Below are 14,381 nucleotides of genomic sequence, written 5' to 3'. Positions count from 1 at the left end.
AAATGTACTGTATATCCTTAAGCTTGGTCCTTGATCTGCAAGAACTTTGTCCAAAGTGGAGGTGATGTTTGAAGGATCGAGGGTGATAAGCTTGAGTAACTAGGAGCAGTGCCATGAAGGCACTGACGTGTACGAAAACAGATATTTGATCCCGAGTGAGACAGGAAGCCAGTGGAGTGATTTTAGAGGGTTTGAAATATGGGTTAAATTTTCACACCAGTTTTTGTCCCATTTGAGAAAAGTTAGACCTCAGTCCTGAACGCTACATTGATGGCAGTGGTGGGAGCTGCTCACAGTATTATGGGATGTATTAATGCAAGTTTGATTAAGGATAACATCACTGAAGGCCTAGGTGTGAAATGCACGGCCCGTCACTGGTACTGACAAAGGTATCATTTATTTGATAATGCAAAAACAACAGCAAAAGATATTCATGATGCTCATTAGACTATGCAAGAAAATACAGCCTGCAGTAGAAAAATGTTGATATCATAATTCTTCATAATCATTCAGTCACTAAGATAAAACATCAAACATTTTAAGAGAAAATATGAGCACTAATTGTTATTATGAAGTTCCAAGATACAATCCAACACTGTCATGAACCATTACACAGTGCATTCTGTTGAATATATTATCATTAAAAACAGTTTTTGGCACTGTTTAACATCTACAAGCCTTTGGAGCCAACAGGAAGTGATATCACTTACTAATACATCTAGTCATATTCAATAGCCATAGTCAGATGTATAGGTTGTATGCATGTGCTTTATAGAAGTTGCATTAAAAGCGCAAATTTGGTTGAACTAGTGCAATTATGGCTGCGCAGGGAGGTACATTTTTATCTTATCCAACAGTGTAGTTGGATCTTGAAGAAAAGCTGGAAGTTTGTTCCTGTTCAAGTAGGCAGCCAATCCCAGAGCAGCAAGTGACAGGACCAGAGGGCGCATGAACGATCTTTTGGGTTTGGGTTTATCACTGGGCCGAGTCTGCATTGGTTGAGCCACTCTCTCCATCTGAGTGAGGATGGCCTGACGGGCCCCAGCCCACTTTCCTGGTCCTCTGAGACGGTACTGGTAGGGTGAGCAGGGACCAAACATCACCATCAGACACAACCTCGGATCAGTTAGGAACAGCCTCAAGAAGTTGGGTCGAACCCCGACCAGCTCTGCTATCTCATCCATATAGCTGACATAGTCGACTTGGATGGTGTGTCTCTGACTGCTGACATACCTGAAAAAGTGAACATGTTTCAGTAGAATACTTGTCACTTTTCATACCCATATACGTAATTACAAAGTCTGATTCAGTACCTTTCATCCATTCTCTTTTTCTTGCACTGGATATCTTTTAGCATAGAACTCATCGAGGGAAGCTTGATGCAGCCTGGGGAGACATCAAGACAGTGCCTTGCTCTCTTAAAATGCACCATCAAAAACAATGTAAATTTTTTTGGGCTAGATCTGTGTTACCTTTAAAGACTCTTGTGGCCCATCTGGCCTGCATCTCAGAGATGGGCATAATGGCGCCCAGAGGCTGCACAAGACCAATGATGGCCAAAGTGGGGTGGGCCAACTCAGGAGGAAACACATATTTATACAGAGATGCTTTGTTCTCAGTCACTGAGACTAGATGTGAGGTCAGAAATGGAAAGGAAAATGAATAACCTGTAGCAAACACCTGCAAGACAGGAGGCACCTGTTAGTGTCACCCTATGACAGACAATACAACACCTACAGAAATCTAAGGAGGCTAGACGTAGGTATCAAGAACCCACCACTAGGTCAACATCCTCCACCACGCTTCCATCATCAAACTCCACACTGGACCCGTGGAATCTGCGGATGTTTGGTTTCACCTGAATTGTTCCAGACAGGATACGGTTGGGAAGCTCATCATTAATAGTTGGGTGTTGGCTGAACAACCTGAGAATTATGTGACACCACACATGCAGAGAATGAGCAGTTTCATTATGTTGCTATTCATCTACTGTATATTAATAATGACAAATCTTATTGAGATGGAATGTTTGGAGTCATATGGAGTGCACTTTTTTGTCATTCTAAGCATTTATTTAACTAAGGTATCCTTGGTCAATCTAAACACACATCTGAACTGGCACTAATACACAAGATAACATGTTACAGTTCCTTGTGCCATAATCCAAGGTAAAACACATTCAAAACCTCTTTCCCAAATGAAACTAATAAGCAATAAGCAAACTGGCTAGCTTGTTACCAAGCTACCAGTCAATGGTCAAACAAGAAGCCAAGTGGTTCATTCAACAGCCATATGTAGCAAGTCATTGGTAGTTCGGGTTGGGTCTAAGGTAGACATCGTCTTCCATCAATATTTCATTAAGTTCGACCCACGACATCTCAGGAAGGCTGACCAGTAACAACCAGCGACCTGGAATCACCCCTCTCACACTGCCGCCACCTAACATTTAATAAATCAAAATAACCAACCTATGCAACCAAGCATTAGCTAGATCCAAGAATACAACATGCAGGTCTGTCCTTTCATGCTTAGCTAGTTGATTATACTGGTGTGCTGTAAGCAACCGGAAAAGCTCGGGGTTCCAGTCCAAAGGTATTTAAATCAGTCCACTGGACTTATATAAAGTTCCCTGAAGACGTTTCACCTCTCATCCAAGAGGTTTCTTCAGTTCTCGTGTTGTTTGGTGTTGTCTCAGCTTGTGATCTCTGAGGTGTGGTCAGTGCTCTTCATATTGCAATGAACTATCTACTCCAGCGATTATAGTTGGGAGTACCAGGGAGTATCAGTGGTGGTTAATGGTGAATTACGACGTGTCTTTCCTGCACCAAGCACCTCTTTCTCCCTTGATGAATTCCAAATCCATTTACAGCTATAATTTTCTGCCACATGAGCAACTCTGCAGCATCTTATCTGCTATATCTGAACTATTGATTTCCACCAAAATGTTTTCTCTGCTCATAGTCAAATTCATTCCAGGGTTAATAACCATTTCGATCACAGATGACTCACATTCTGCCCCTGCTCTAGTGGACTCCAGAGGTATTTTCTCTGTATTCAGGTTTGTAGCTAAATGGGGTGTAACTCATAGCTTAATAAAGCTTGGGCTCCTGCCATAATGAGCGGCTAACTCATTGTGGCCCCTGTGAGGTCTGTTTCCTCTAGTAAACTGTCCCTTCATGCTTCATGAGCATATAATATCCGTTAAATAAATCAAATTGCAAACAGAATTTATATAATGGCTAAGTTGTTTTTACTTTTTATCTTGTCATTCCGGTGAACAGGTATCTAGATATGTAAACTCCAATGTAAGTACAGATAGAACAGATCCATTGTTTACCCCTGTAAACCAAAAGTTTCTCTTACAGCCACCGAGTGTCAACTGCGTACAAGGTCAAGACTGCAGAAGAAAAATAAAGCACAATAAAAAAATGCATTACACTACCTGTGCTTTGGTTTAAGATTGTAAAGAGCATGGTCAAATCTTTGGTTGAGTTGCCGCTCCCCAAGTCCACAGAAAACACCAAAGGGAAGGATCATACGAGCAGCATTCACCACCCTGTTAAAAAGCAAATCAAGGGGTAACCCAGTGTCCCCAACTCTGTTGATAATCCAGGCTCCCCGCCGGGTGCTCAGGTACACCTAAAAAGGGAATGTATTCTCATTAGTCATCATGCTGTCACTAAGTAAGTCCAACAGCTGTTATTATACGGTATACACTGTAGTAGTATATAGACTAAATAAGGGATGAGACCCATCAAGATATTATTTGAAATACTGTTATAATACTATGGCAATAACACATTATGCTGTTGATAAATAGTGCACTACCTTTAATAAATAAGTTATTACTTTAATTAGGTCATATTTCGGCACAATAATTTTAACAGTCATTGGGAATTAAAAGAGTGACACCCTTCAACCAACGAGAAACAAGTACAGTATTCACCCAGACTGTGGTATAATAACATAATGTAGTGCTGTGGTAGTGAACTCAACATAAGGGGTAATATCAGAAAACACATTTACCACTATTATTATTTCTCATAACTATGTGACTTTTTACATTTTCACTTCATTTATATTTTGATAATTGAGTTTTTTTTTTAATTGTTGATGTCTGTTCGGATTGTTTCCCTGCACAATATGACTGTTTCTGATTGTGGTGTTAAATTGTCTGGCTTAATACAGATTCTTTCTCAGACATGTATATTCTCTACAGAGTGTGTAACTATTTCATCCAACCTGCTTGGCGACTCTACTCAGCTCCACTGAAATGTCTCCTCCAGAGTTTCCTATTCCAATCACTACAGCCTTTTTATCCCTCCACTCCTCAGGAGTCTTATAGTCTCTGCTGTGGAAATACTTTCCCTTGAAAGTGTCGATACCTGAAAGAAAAAAAACTCGTGTCTGCATGTCTCCATTTAGTGATTTCAGTCAAGGCTATTTACTGTTGATGCAACATGATTTACAACATACTGTATATGGCTTGTCAGTGTTACCTGGGAAGTCCTGCAGTGGCATGTTGGGGTTGCAGTGATGTCCAATACAGATCATCACAGCATCAAAAATGTGTTTCTCCTTTTTTCCATGGTTGTTCTCTGTCTCAACATCCCACTGGCCTGAATGAGAAAAATCTGATCTCTGCTTCACCTGCAAGACTTTGGTCTAAACAAGAAAGACAAATATATTACAGGTTTCCTCACAACAATACAAATATTGAGTATGACTCATTTTCTACATCTGCTTTGTTTGATTAAGCTGCACTTTATACTTGAAGCTACATCTTTTCAGGTGTAGTGAAGGAGAAGCTAGTGAGGCAACCTTACATTGAAGCGTATGTACTTGGTGAGCTGGAAGTTCTCAGCATACATCCGAAAGTAGTCCATTATGAGGGAGTTGTGCATGAAGTTGGGGAAGTGTCCAGGAATTGGAAAGTCACTGAAGCACATCATCTCCTTGGAGGTGTTGATGATGACAGAGTGGTAGATGCTGGCTCTGTCTGACTCTGGATTCTCCTGAAACATCAACCAAAACATGAGGAAATCATAACCTGCTTCATTAATGTCTGTCATGTCTCTGGACAATTAAGATTCCCTTTTCTTTGTTTTCTTTCCCTAATATGTCATATCATTCCAGATCCTGTCTCATCTACAATCAGTTCATTCCCTGTACCTGCTGTCTCTCCACACACCTGCAGTCACTCCCCAATCTGTCTGCACACTTCAAATACCAGCTCAGCCTTCTGCTCTCTGCCAGATTGTTTTAGTGTTCACCCTGACCTTCCAGCCTTAGTATCCTACCTGTCATTCTGATTGTGTGGGTTGGACTTTGCCTGTTCCCGAACTCTGCCTTTCTTCAACCCCTCTTCGGATTTGTCTGCCTGCCTTAGTGTATGACCCGCCTGTCTACTGAACTCAGCATGTGTGCTTGCCGTCTGCCTGATTCATCTGCTGTATGGACTGTTTTCTTGGTACCGAAACCCTGCCTGTCTTATTACACCTGTTTTTGGACTTGACCCGCCTGCTTCACTGTCGGGCTTTTGGGTTCTCAACACCAGCCTTGTTCGAGCCGTGACAATGTCATACAGTGATATGGTATGAACTGCAATGCTGTCCAGGAAAAGCAAATCATTACTACAACACCTCAAGAAAGTTAGAATTTGCTAAACCTGGTCTAATACATTATATTACGAAAAACAGGCTTGATCTTGACTTCTGAAAAATGCAATGATGTAATAAAACAGTGTTGGTAAGGTCAGGCTAAATATAATTATTAATACAAGAAACTATAGTAACATATAATTACTGTATAATAATTTGTTTTGAATTAAAGCTTCATTTTCCAATTTCATGCATACTTTAAAATTTTAGATTTCAAAACATTTGATGTTTTCAGCTTGATCTTATTGTATTATAGCATACTTTGTGAATTTCAGATGTTTTTCTTGGTTGTAGTGCCAGCAAAATATATTAAAACAGGACATTTCTCAGTTACAAGGTTTTCAGGCACTGTGTTAAATGAGACAGTTATGGCTCCTTACTTACCATGCACTATATTCACAGAACTGGCAGTGAAGAAAGTTGCACCATATGACAAAGATCTGTTCAACAGCTCTTTCAGACTTTATTTGACACCTATCACACTTCAATAAAATGTGGGTGATTGTGCAATTCAACAGTCACACATTTATTGACATTTCTTCCTTATACGTACTTGTGTCATACAGGGGCATAAGTTGTAGGAAACGACTCAATTTGGGGCACTTACCAAAACATTTATTTCTATGCTGTGGCAGTGTGGGTTGGGTTAACTTGCAAAGAGAAAGTTGAACTGGCTTTGGGAAATGGTGCATTAGAGAGAGAGCTAGGTATACGAGTTTTCAAAGTGTTGTTCTTTCTCTTACAGCATATTGCACCATGATGGACTTGGACTAGTCTGCTTGGAAAGATGGGTTGCCTTTGAATCTCAGCATGTTAGACTGGACAAACACATGAAAGACACATTTCTGTACTGATAGATCCTGAAAAGCTTTGTGTCCTTTAATGGTAAATCAAGCCCATTACTAAATATCATGTAAGTACCCATCACAGTGGGAACATACAAATTGTGGAAACAAAGACAGTTGACTGCTAAACTGGCACCCATAAAGCACTAAGACAGGCGAGATGCCAAGACCCAAACAGTCAGAGCAGTTCGTGCTAGAGCTAGCCAGATGCTAAACAAGATAGAGGCCAAATAGTGGACAGGAAGAGAGGCAGACCCTTCCTGCTGTCAAGGCTGCAATTCAGGCTGCAATTGAGTTGCTGTTGTAGGCGATCGTGATACCAGAGATATCCTCATCAGATGACCCAAAAGTCTTCTGGCAATTTTTGAGGAAATAACTACGGTGTATAACTGGCCATCAGCAGTGGGTGGATTGGTTGCCTCAGCTGTTGCAGAAGTCACAGAGAGTGACACTCAGTGAGTTCCATCAATCAGTGTTTTTCAGCACATAGCCATGGCCCTCAAGAATTCAGGAGAATCTGACATGTTATTTCAACTTGCTCTCTGTAAAATGGACAACCTCCCTTATAATTAAATATCAGTAGTGGTGGTTTAGTAGGTTAGCAGGTTCATCCACGGCTCCTGTTGTACACATGTACTTTACACATCTACTGACCTCAAATTCACTGCCAATAGGCCTTTCATTGTTAGTGGTTATTGCTCCTGATAAAGGTAGGCGTGGCGTCTGCCAGTGCTACCACTGTTTACCTTTGATTAGGTGCTTTAAAAAGTATGGTTCATTCTTGACAGGAAATATTCTTATCGTTAAAACAAGGTACATACAGTATTACAGAATAAAATAAATTCAACATGCTCTTTATTTAGAGTGATTGACTGACATAACTGTCACCAGTAATGTACAATGAACATTTGTACACAATTTAATGTTTTTCAGTAGTCTTTTTCACAGCATTACATGTAATAAAAAATATTACATTTGCCTGTTGAATTAAAAGCGTAGGCAGTTTCACACCTTTTTTGATCTGAACTTGAGTTCTGCTGTTGCCTTCAAATAGTATTGTATACCAGTCTGATTCTGTGCATTTAGTAATGCACACAATGGTATATTGCTGGGAACCTTTGATGACTATTTTGAGTTTTTCAAACTAAAAGAGAGAATACCAACCTGAACAGAAATAGTAAAAAAAAAAAAACAAACCTGAAATAGTAGTATTAAAATAGGAGAAGTGACATTTATACATTATTAAAATAAGACACAGAAGATCCTAAAATATAATGTAAATTTAAAACAAATACTATTGAACTAAAAACAGGATCAGTAAGTTTTAATAAGCATTGTGTCTTCATGTCATATTGTCTAGTGTTGTAGGTGTTCATTTCCACCTGTTTGTCTGTGATCTTTACCTTGTCTGTTAAAGTATAACTGTTCAAATGAGACTAAAGATTAATCCTAGCTTTGTGTGGTGTCTATTGCTCTATAAAAACACTGACCAATGATGCAATTAGAGTAAATGAATAATATTTTGTGTGCCAGAACATTATTAGTAAAAATTTCTATTATACTGTATGTGTTTGTAGTTTACTTCATGCAGCCATGGCAACAAAATACTTCTGGGCGGCAGTAGTTCAGTCCACTGGGTCTTGACTTGGGCAGTGAGGGTGGCTGGTGCAAGACCAACATGGACCAAAAATGTGAACTGGCAGAGGTGGAGCGGTGTCCTTTCACCTCCTTAGGTGCCCTTGAGCAAGGCACCGACTCCACAAGTCGCTTGGGTGGCCATGTGGCTGCCCACTGCTCTACCATCACCTCCCCCTATTTACTTGCATTCTTACGTGGCATGTGTGTGTGTGTGAGCTGACAGTGGGACACCTCCCACTGTCAGCTCACACTTCAAGGTGACTGGGCAGGAGTGGAAATCAAACCGCTGACCTTGGATCATTTGTGACACCCGCTCTAAGGCTGAGCCACTGCCACCCCACTACGTGCAGGTTGATTAATATAATTATGATGGATAAGATAAATATGATCAGTCAGTCATCTTCAGATTACCACCGCTATATCCGCTGCAGCGGGTCACGGGGAGCCGGAGCCTATCTCGGCGGCATAGTGCGTGAGGCGGGGGACCCTCCAGGCACGACGCCAGTGAACCGCGGAGCCACACACAAAGGCATACAACCATGCACACACACACTCATTCCTACGGGCAATTTGGACCTGCCAATCAACCTGAAGCGCATGCTTTTGGAGGTGGGAGGAAGCCGGAGAACCCGGACAGAACCCACGCAGAGAGCATGCGAACTCTGCACAGAACGGGACTCGAACCCGGGTCCGCCGTGTTGTGAGGCGGCAGCGCTAACCACTGCACCACCGTATACAAAATATGAAACACAAATAAAATATGCTTAATATAAATATTAATATTAATATGATTAAAATACAAAATATATATATTTTTAAAAAGTACAGTACAGTAATTCTGACCGCAAAAACATCTGTTCTACCACAGGGGTCCCTACCACCCCACAGTGGTCTGACCCTAGAACCAACCCTGGTTAAAAGTGTAAAAGTGACCCCAAGAAACAATATGAAAGCGCAAAATAGACATGTGAAGTTTTTTTAAATTATCTTAATAAAACGAAATTAAAATTGTAACCTGCACAGTGTGACTCACCTTAAACCTCCACAGCCCGCCGATGTCGTCGCTGCTTTCGAAGCAGACGGGCTCCAGCCCCTCATCCAGACAGCACTTGATGCAGGCCAGACCCGTACTCCCTCCTCCGACCACAGCCACACGGCGCGTCATCTTCCAGCTATGTGGGAGATCGACCACAGCAGGGAGAAAACTGTTAAAAACTAAACACCAAGGTGCGTCCACGGCACGAAGTTCCACCGCAAAAGAGAGAGAAAGAGGCGATTAGTCCACTCTCCTTTTGTCACTAGTGGGCTGGACATGAACACAGGATCAATGTCAGAGTTCAGCTATGAAGTCCTCCATAATAATAAAGCTACAGTAGATATTTCTGTTAAACTTGCAGTAAGATTTCGGTTTATTTCTCTGCCACAAACACACGTTCCCATCAAGTTTGCACGCGTACATTTTCTTACCTCTCTCGGAATGGAAAAGGACAGAACTTCGCCTTGCAGACAAACAAAAGCCAGCGCTGGGCGGAGGAACACGGACCGGGATTGCGCAAACGGCGTTCCAGGTTGACCCTTGAGTTGCGGTCGTTATGTAAGCATTGGAAAAGCAAACGTAAAACGCGTCTGGCACCAAAACGAGAAGCGTGATTTTCATGAAGGATCTTAACGTAGAGGACAAGCAGATAATGAGTGAACCGTCAGCAATCTGGTTTTATTCTGAACTTTATTCTTATGGAATAAATTTAAAAGCTGTTTTCATCCAAACTCAAGAAAATCTTTGTGTGATTTATGATAATAATGCCAATAATCATCCAGACATCTACTCAGACTATTGCAGACAACATTTGAAGAATTAAGCCTTGATCTAGGTTTGGTGTTATACATCAGAACAATCTAATGTGTAATACAAACTGGTAAAACGAGCTGAGGAATATTTTTACTACATTTTTTGAAAGTAATTCCATGTAGGAATTGAATGATTCAAAGTACATGAGGACATATTTTGATGTGATGATTTAATAGAAGACATTTTTGTTATAAAGGCAAGAGAGACGTTAAATATTCACGTGTGCATACAAGCATATAATGTCAGGGTATGTAATAAATGATTCAGAACACACACACACACACACACACACACACACACACACACACACACACATTGGTGGGTGAATATAGGTTTGGTGTTGAGGTTCAACATTTGCAAGACCCAGTCGGTTATGCTATTTCATCGCAATGTCCCTTTGTAACATTTGTGGAAGTGCTCTTGTTCAATGATTATATGATTTGTGATTTTATGATTGATTCTATGGATCGCAGTCCATTGGTCTAAGCCAAATCTAAATCTTTTATGCTCACATGGAGGAATGAAAGGTTTTTTCTAAATAGGCCTACAGACCAATGTCAGGCCTGTCTCCAGCTAGCATGAAGCACTTAAATTGCGAACAATCAATTATTCCAATAATATTAGCAATATTTGGCAAGATCAACATTCATTCACTGTTCTCAAACATAGTGCTTTGCTCCACTAGAGTGTTGGCATGAAGATGAAGTACAGCAGTAAATATTGCAAAAGAGTTAGTACAACGCTTCCAGTATGTGCCAAGAAAGCTGCAGGAAAGAGCAAGGGCACTCATGATGTTCATTGCACTGCACGAACTTGGCCAAACTTGGCCAAGCATGAAGATTTAAAAATAATTTTTATTCAGATTTCCAAATTAGTACAGAATAAAACATCCAAAATAGTATGTCAATGATTAAAAAAATAACGGAATCAACATCAAATACAGATTGTGATCAGTGAAAATGAATCCCAAATGTAAAAAAAAAAAAAAATTTTGGACACAGTATGGTGAATTCTTGAAATATGTTTATGTGGATCAGAATTTTCACCAAATATTGCTGAGTTATTTCATTCCTGAATTAGACGTATTGTCTCAGTAAAAAGTCTCGTCTCTTTTATTGCACTTGGCTGAAGCTTCCTCTGATATTATGGCCGTATAAGCACCATGTGATGCACGTGTCCCATTGGCGGAATCCTGACTGCCATAATTGCACTGCCATAAAACAGATCATGACTCAGAGTCGACCGTAATCATCTCGTTTACAACCACTTTCCCACTTTGTGGATCTCAGGTGTTGCTGAAGCCTATCCTAGCTGACTACGAGCGAGAGGCTTGATACACTCCGGACGTGTCGCCAGCACATCACCGAGCCACAGTACACACACAAACACCTATGGACAATTTAGAATAATCAATTCCCCTAAATTTCGTGTTTCTGGAGGTGGGAGGAAGTGGGAGTGAACCCACGCAGACACGGAAAGAACCGGGAACCTTCTTGCTGTGAGGCGACAGCGTTATCCACTTCCCCAACATCATTCATTACTGTATACAGTGATACCTCTACTTACGAATGTCTCTACTTACGAAATTTTCAACTTACGAAATTTCTCAGCAGGAAAATATTACCTCTACTTACGAAAGAAATTTCGACTTATGTAATGTAAAAACTGATTCTCGAATCTCCCACGGGTTCCTGGACGCAAAATTCTCACAGCTGTTCTCCCATTGGCTATTACATATTACGTATCTTTCTGGCATCCCATTGGCTAAGAGGGATGCCACTCCACCTCTTTGTGGAGCTATAGGTGTTTATGGAGTGTCTTCGGCATTCGGCACTCGAACCGTGAGGTAGTCTGATAGTTTTGCGCAAATATAATAATTTTTTGAGTACATATTCGCTATGGACCCCAAGAAAGTGACGGAGAATAGAGGAAAAGAAAAGACGAAAAAAAGAGTTTTCTTGTCCATACAAACAAAGCAAGAGATAATAGAAAAGCATGAGAAAGGGATGCATTTGGTTGATCTCGCCAAAGAATATGGCCGTAATGCATCTACAATCGCTATGTTATCAAAACAAAAGGAAGTTTAAGGAGTTTAAGGCATCGCGTGGGTGGTTGGAGAAGTTCAAAAGGAGGACTGGAATTCACTCTGTTGTTCGGCATCGTGAGGTAGGAGCACATGAACCAAAGAGGGCAAAAAACAATGGGGACAGCTGTTAAAAGGTAAATGACCGACATTATTATTCTTTATTCTTTGTTTTTTACGTTAAGCACAACTCTCATTTATTGTTTAATAATCTAATCGTAACATGTATTTGTTACATGTTTTGATGCATTTTTATACTTTATAAAACATTTATGTCTGAATTTTTGTGGGCTTGGAACGGATTTCCATTTGCATGGAAAACACGTCTCTACTTTTGTAATTTTCTACTTACGTAATGTCTTCCGGAACCAATTAATTTCGTAAGTACAGGTACCCCTGTATTAGATTAGTGACCACCTATTGCTCTCAGGTACTCGAACAATTCCACAGCATACTTTATGTCCTACTTCTGATGCATGGTTAAGGTATCTTTTTCAACTTCCTCTATCATCTTTTTTTCTGAGGGGAGAGTCTATAAACCTGTGTGAGAAAAGCAGATTATCTTAAATGGACAAAATAATTGATTTTTAATGTTGTGGCGGCAGTGATGTTCATTCTCTCTTTATTAGCTCATGATTCTCACTGGTTTCTGTGGAGAATCTATATCATCCAGGTCATTGAAGATCTCTATGTTGCATAAAGTCATCTTTATTTCTGAACTAGGAGGTTTATGGATGTAATGAGGGAAGACATGAAGGTAGTTGGTGTGAGAGAAGAGGATTCAAAGGACAGGGTAGATGGAGGCAATTGATTCACTGTGGCGACCCCTGAAGGGAAAAGCCGAAAGGAAAAGAAGAAGAAGACGCTCTTTCATTTGCATGATGGCGAGGAGCAAAAACAACTATCATCTGAAAAAATGAAGGCGACTATCCTGAACAAGTTAGTCGCCGAGAGGCTGAGTAGGGGAAAAGTAATACCTTGCCCGACGCGTTGGCTGTCGGAGCGTCAATGATCACTGCTCCAGAGTACTGCGTTTTGTAGATTTATTACTGATAACAAAAATAAACACTTACATGGGGGAAGGCAGCGATTCAATATACGACAAAAGAACAAAAGCGGTCTGCAAAAAGTAGCACTTCCCCATTCACCCTGTCTCAGTTCAATCACACCAAAGTCCCGCCAGGTGAACAGCTGACTTTACTACTGCCGGTGCTGACGTACCACCACCATGTGACGCGCATCCCCGTATGTGACCATACAACAAACAAACATACTATAAAGGCTATAACTGCCACAAAGAGCTGGCATCTACAACAACCTTTAGGCGACTTAACCTCCTCGAGATGAGAACCTACACCCAATAGATTAAATCTACATGATTGTGATTTAACAAGTCTCATTAGGAATTAAAAACCTTGACAAGTTTAAAAAACAAATTGTATTTTGATGAATGGTATTGTCCCCCTTTTTCAGTCTCTCTGGGATGTCAAGGTGTTTACTAGTAAGTAATTGTGAGCATATCCAGAAACTATTAGGTTAAATTTACCTGAGATGCATGTTTTTTGGAGGTGGGACAAATCTGAAGAGAACATGGAGAAAATACATACAAAGTGTTACAGAAGAGCCGCAGGTAGAATCAAACCGAGGACCTTCTTGCTGTGCAGCTACCCACTGCGCCCCCCTGCAGTACAGCTAGTGAATTACTTTCCATAAAATTCAATACTGTATGCAGTACTAAATTTTTGGTCTGGTTTCATTTCATGGACCAACAGACTTTTATTAAATGAAAAAAAGACTAATTTAAACATTTACTATTTTTCTCTTCAGTTTACAAACTATAACATTGTTACACTTTCTACTTATAATTTATCTCTATGGGATATTTCAAATGGTCTGCTCAGGGGTTAAACCAGGGGTGTCAAACTCATTTTCACCGAGGGACAAAACAGCATAATGGAACTAGTGGTGATTTATGCTGCACTTGCAAATGAAGTTCACTGTTTCCATCATCTTCTGTTGGAAACTTCGTTTCCACAAAGCTTCCTGATGGATAATACAATGGTATGTTATCAGAGGCATATGGCAGGTACTTTTCTGTATTTTCTCCTTAAATTAGTCCAACCAAGCTCAGTTTTCCTCCACAGATTGCAGGTACTCCATCTGTAGTTAATCCCACCAACTTTTCCCAGGGCAATGCATTTTAACTCACAGACTTCTACGCAGCATCAGAAATGTCCCGACAGGTTGTGGTCCCATGCATGGCAGCCACATCCATCAGTTCCAAAGAGACAGAAAGGTCTGTCTCA

At 40.5% G+C, this 14,381-nt stretch overlaps 1 protein-coding gene across 2 annotated transcripts; it reads right to left on the bottom strand.

Annotated features, from left to right (window-relative positions):
• Positions 1 to 378: 378 nt before the first annotated feature.
• LOC137598976 (flavin-containing monooxygenase 5-like) lies at positions 379 to 9,655 on the bottom strand. Of its 2 annotated transcripts, none has more exons than XM_068319589.1 (10): positions 9,601 to 9,655; positions 9,177 to 9,315; positions 4,827 to 5,015; positions 4,500 to 4,665; positions 4,243 to 4,385; positions 3,443 to 3,639; positions 1,778 to 1,925; positions 1,473 to 1,680; positions 1,314 to 1,386; positions 379 to 1,233 (listed from the first exon to the last, which is right to left on the bottom strand). In XM_068319589.1, the coding sequence occupies exons 2-10, from the start codon at positions 9,306 to 9,308 to the stop codon at positions 816 to 818; spliced, it is 1,674 nt and encodes a 557-aa protein (XP_068175690.1). In that variant the 5' UTR covers positions 9,309 to 9,315; positions 9,601 to 9,655; the 3' UTR covers positions 379 to 815. The 2 variants fall into 2 exon arrangements, with proteins under 2 accessions (XP_068175690.1, XP_068175691.1); XM_068319590.1 differs by having other exon boundaries at positions 9,611 to 9,632.
• Between the last annotated feature and the right edge of the window lie 4,726 nt (positions 9,656 to 14,381).

The sequence above is a fragment of the Antennarius striatus genome, chromosome 7 (assembly GCF_040054535.1).
Source record: "Antennarius striatus isolate MH-2024 chromosome 7, ASM4005453v1, whole genome shotgun sequence".
Taxonomy (NCBI): domain Eukaryota; kingdom Metazoa; phylum Chordata; class Actinopteri; order Lophiiformes; family Antennariidae; genus Antennarius; species Antennarius striatus.
Note: the sequence above shows the minus strand (reverse complement) of the source record. Positions and strands in the feature narration are given on the sequence as shown.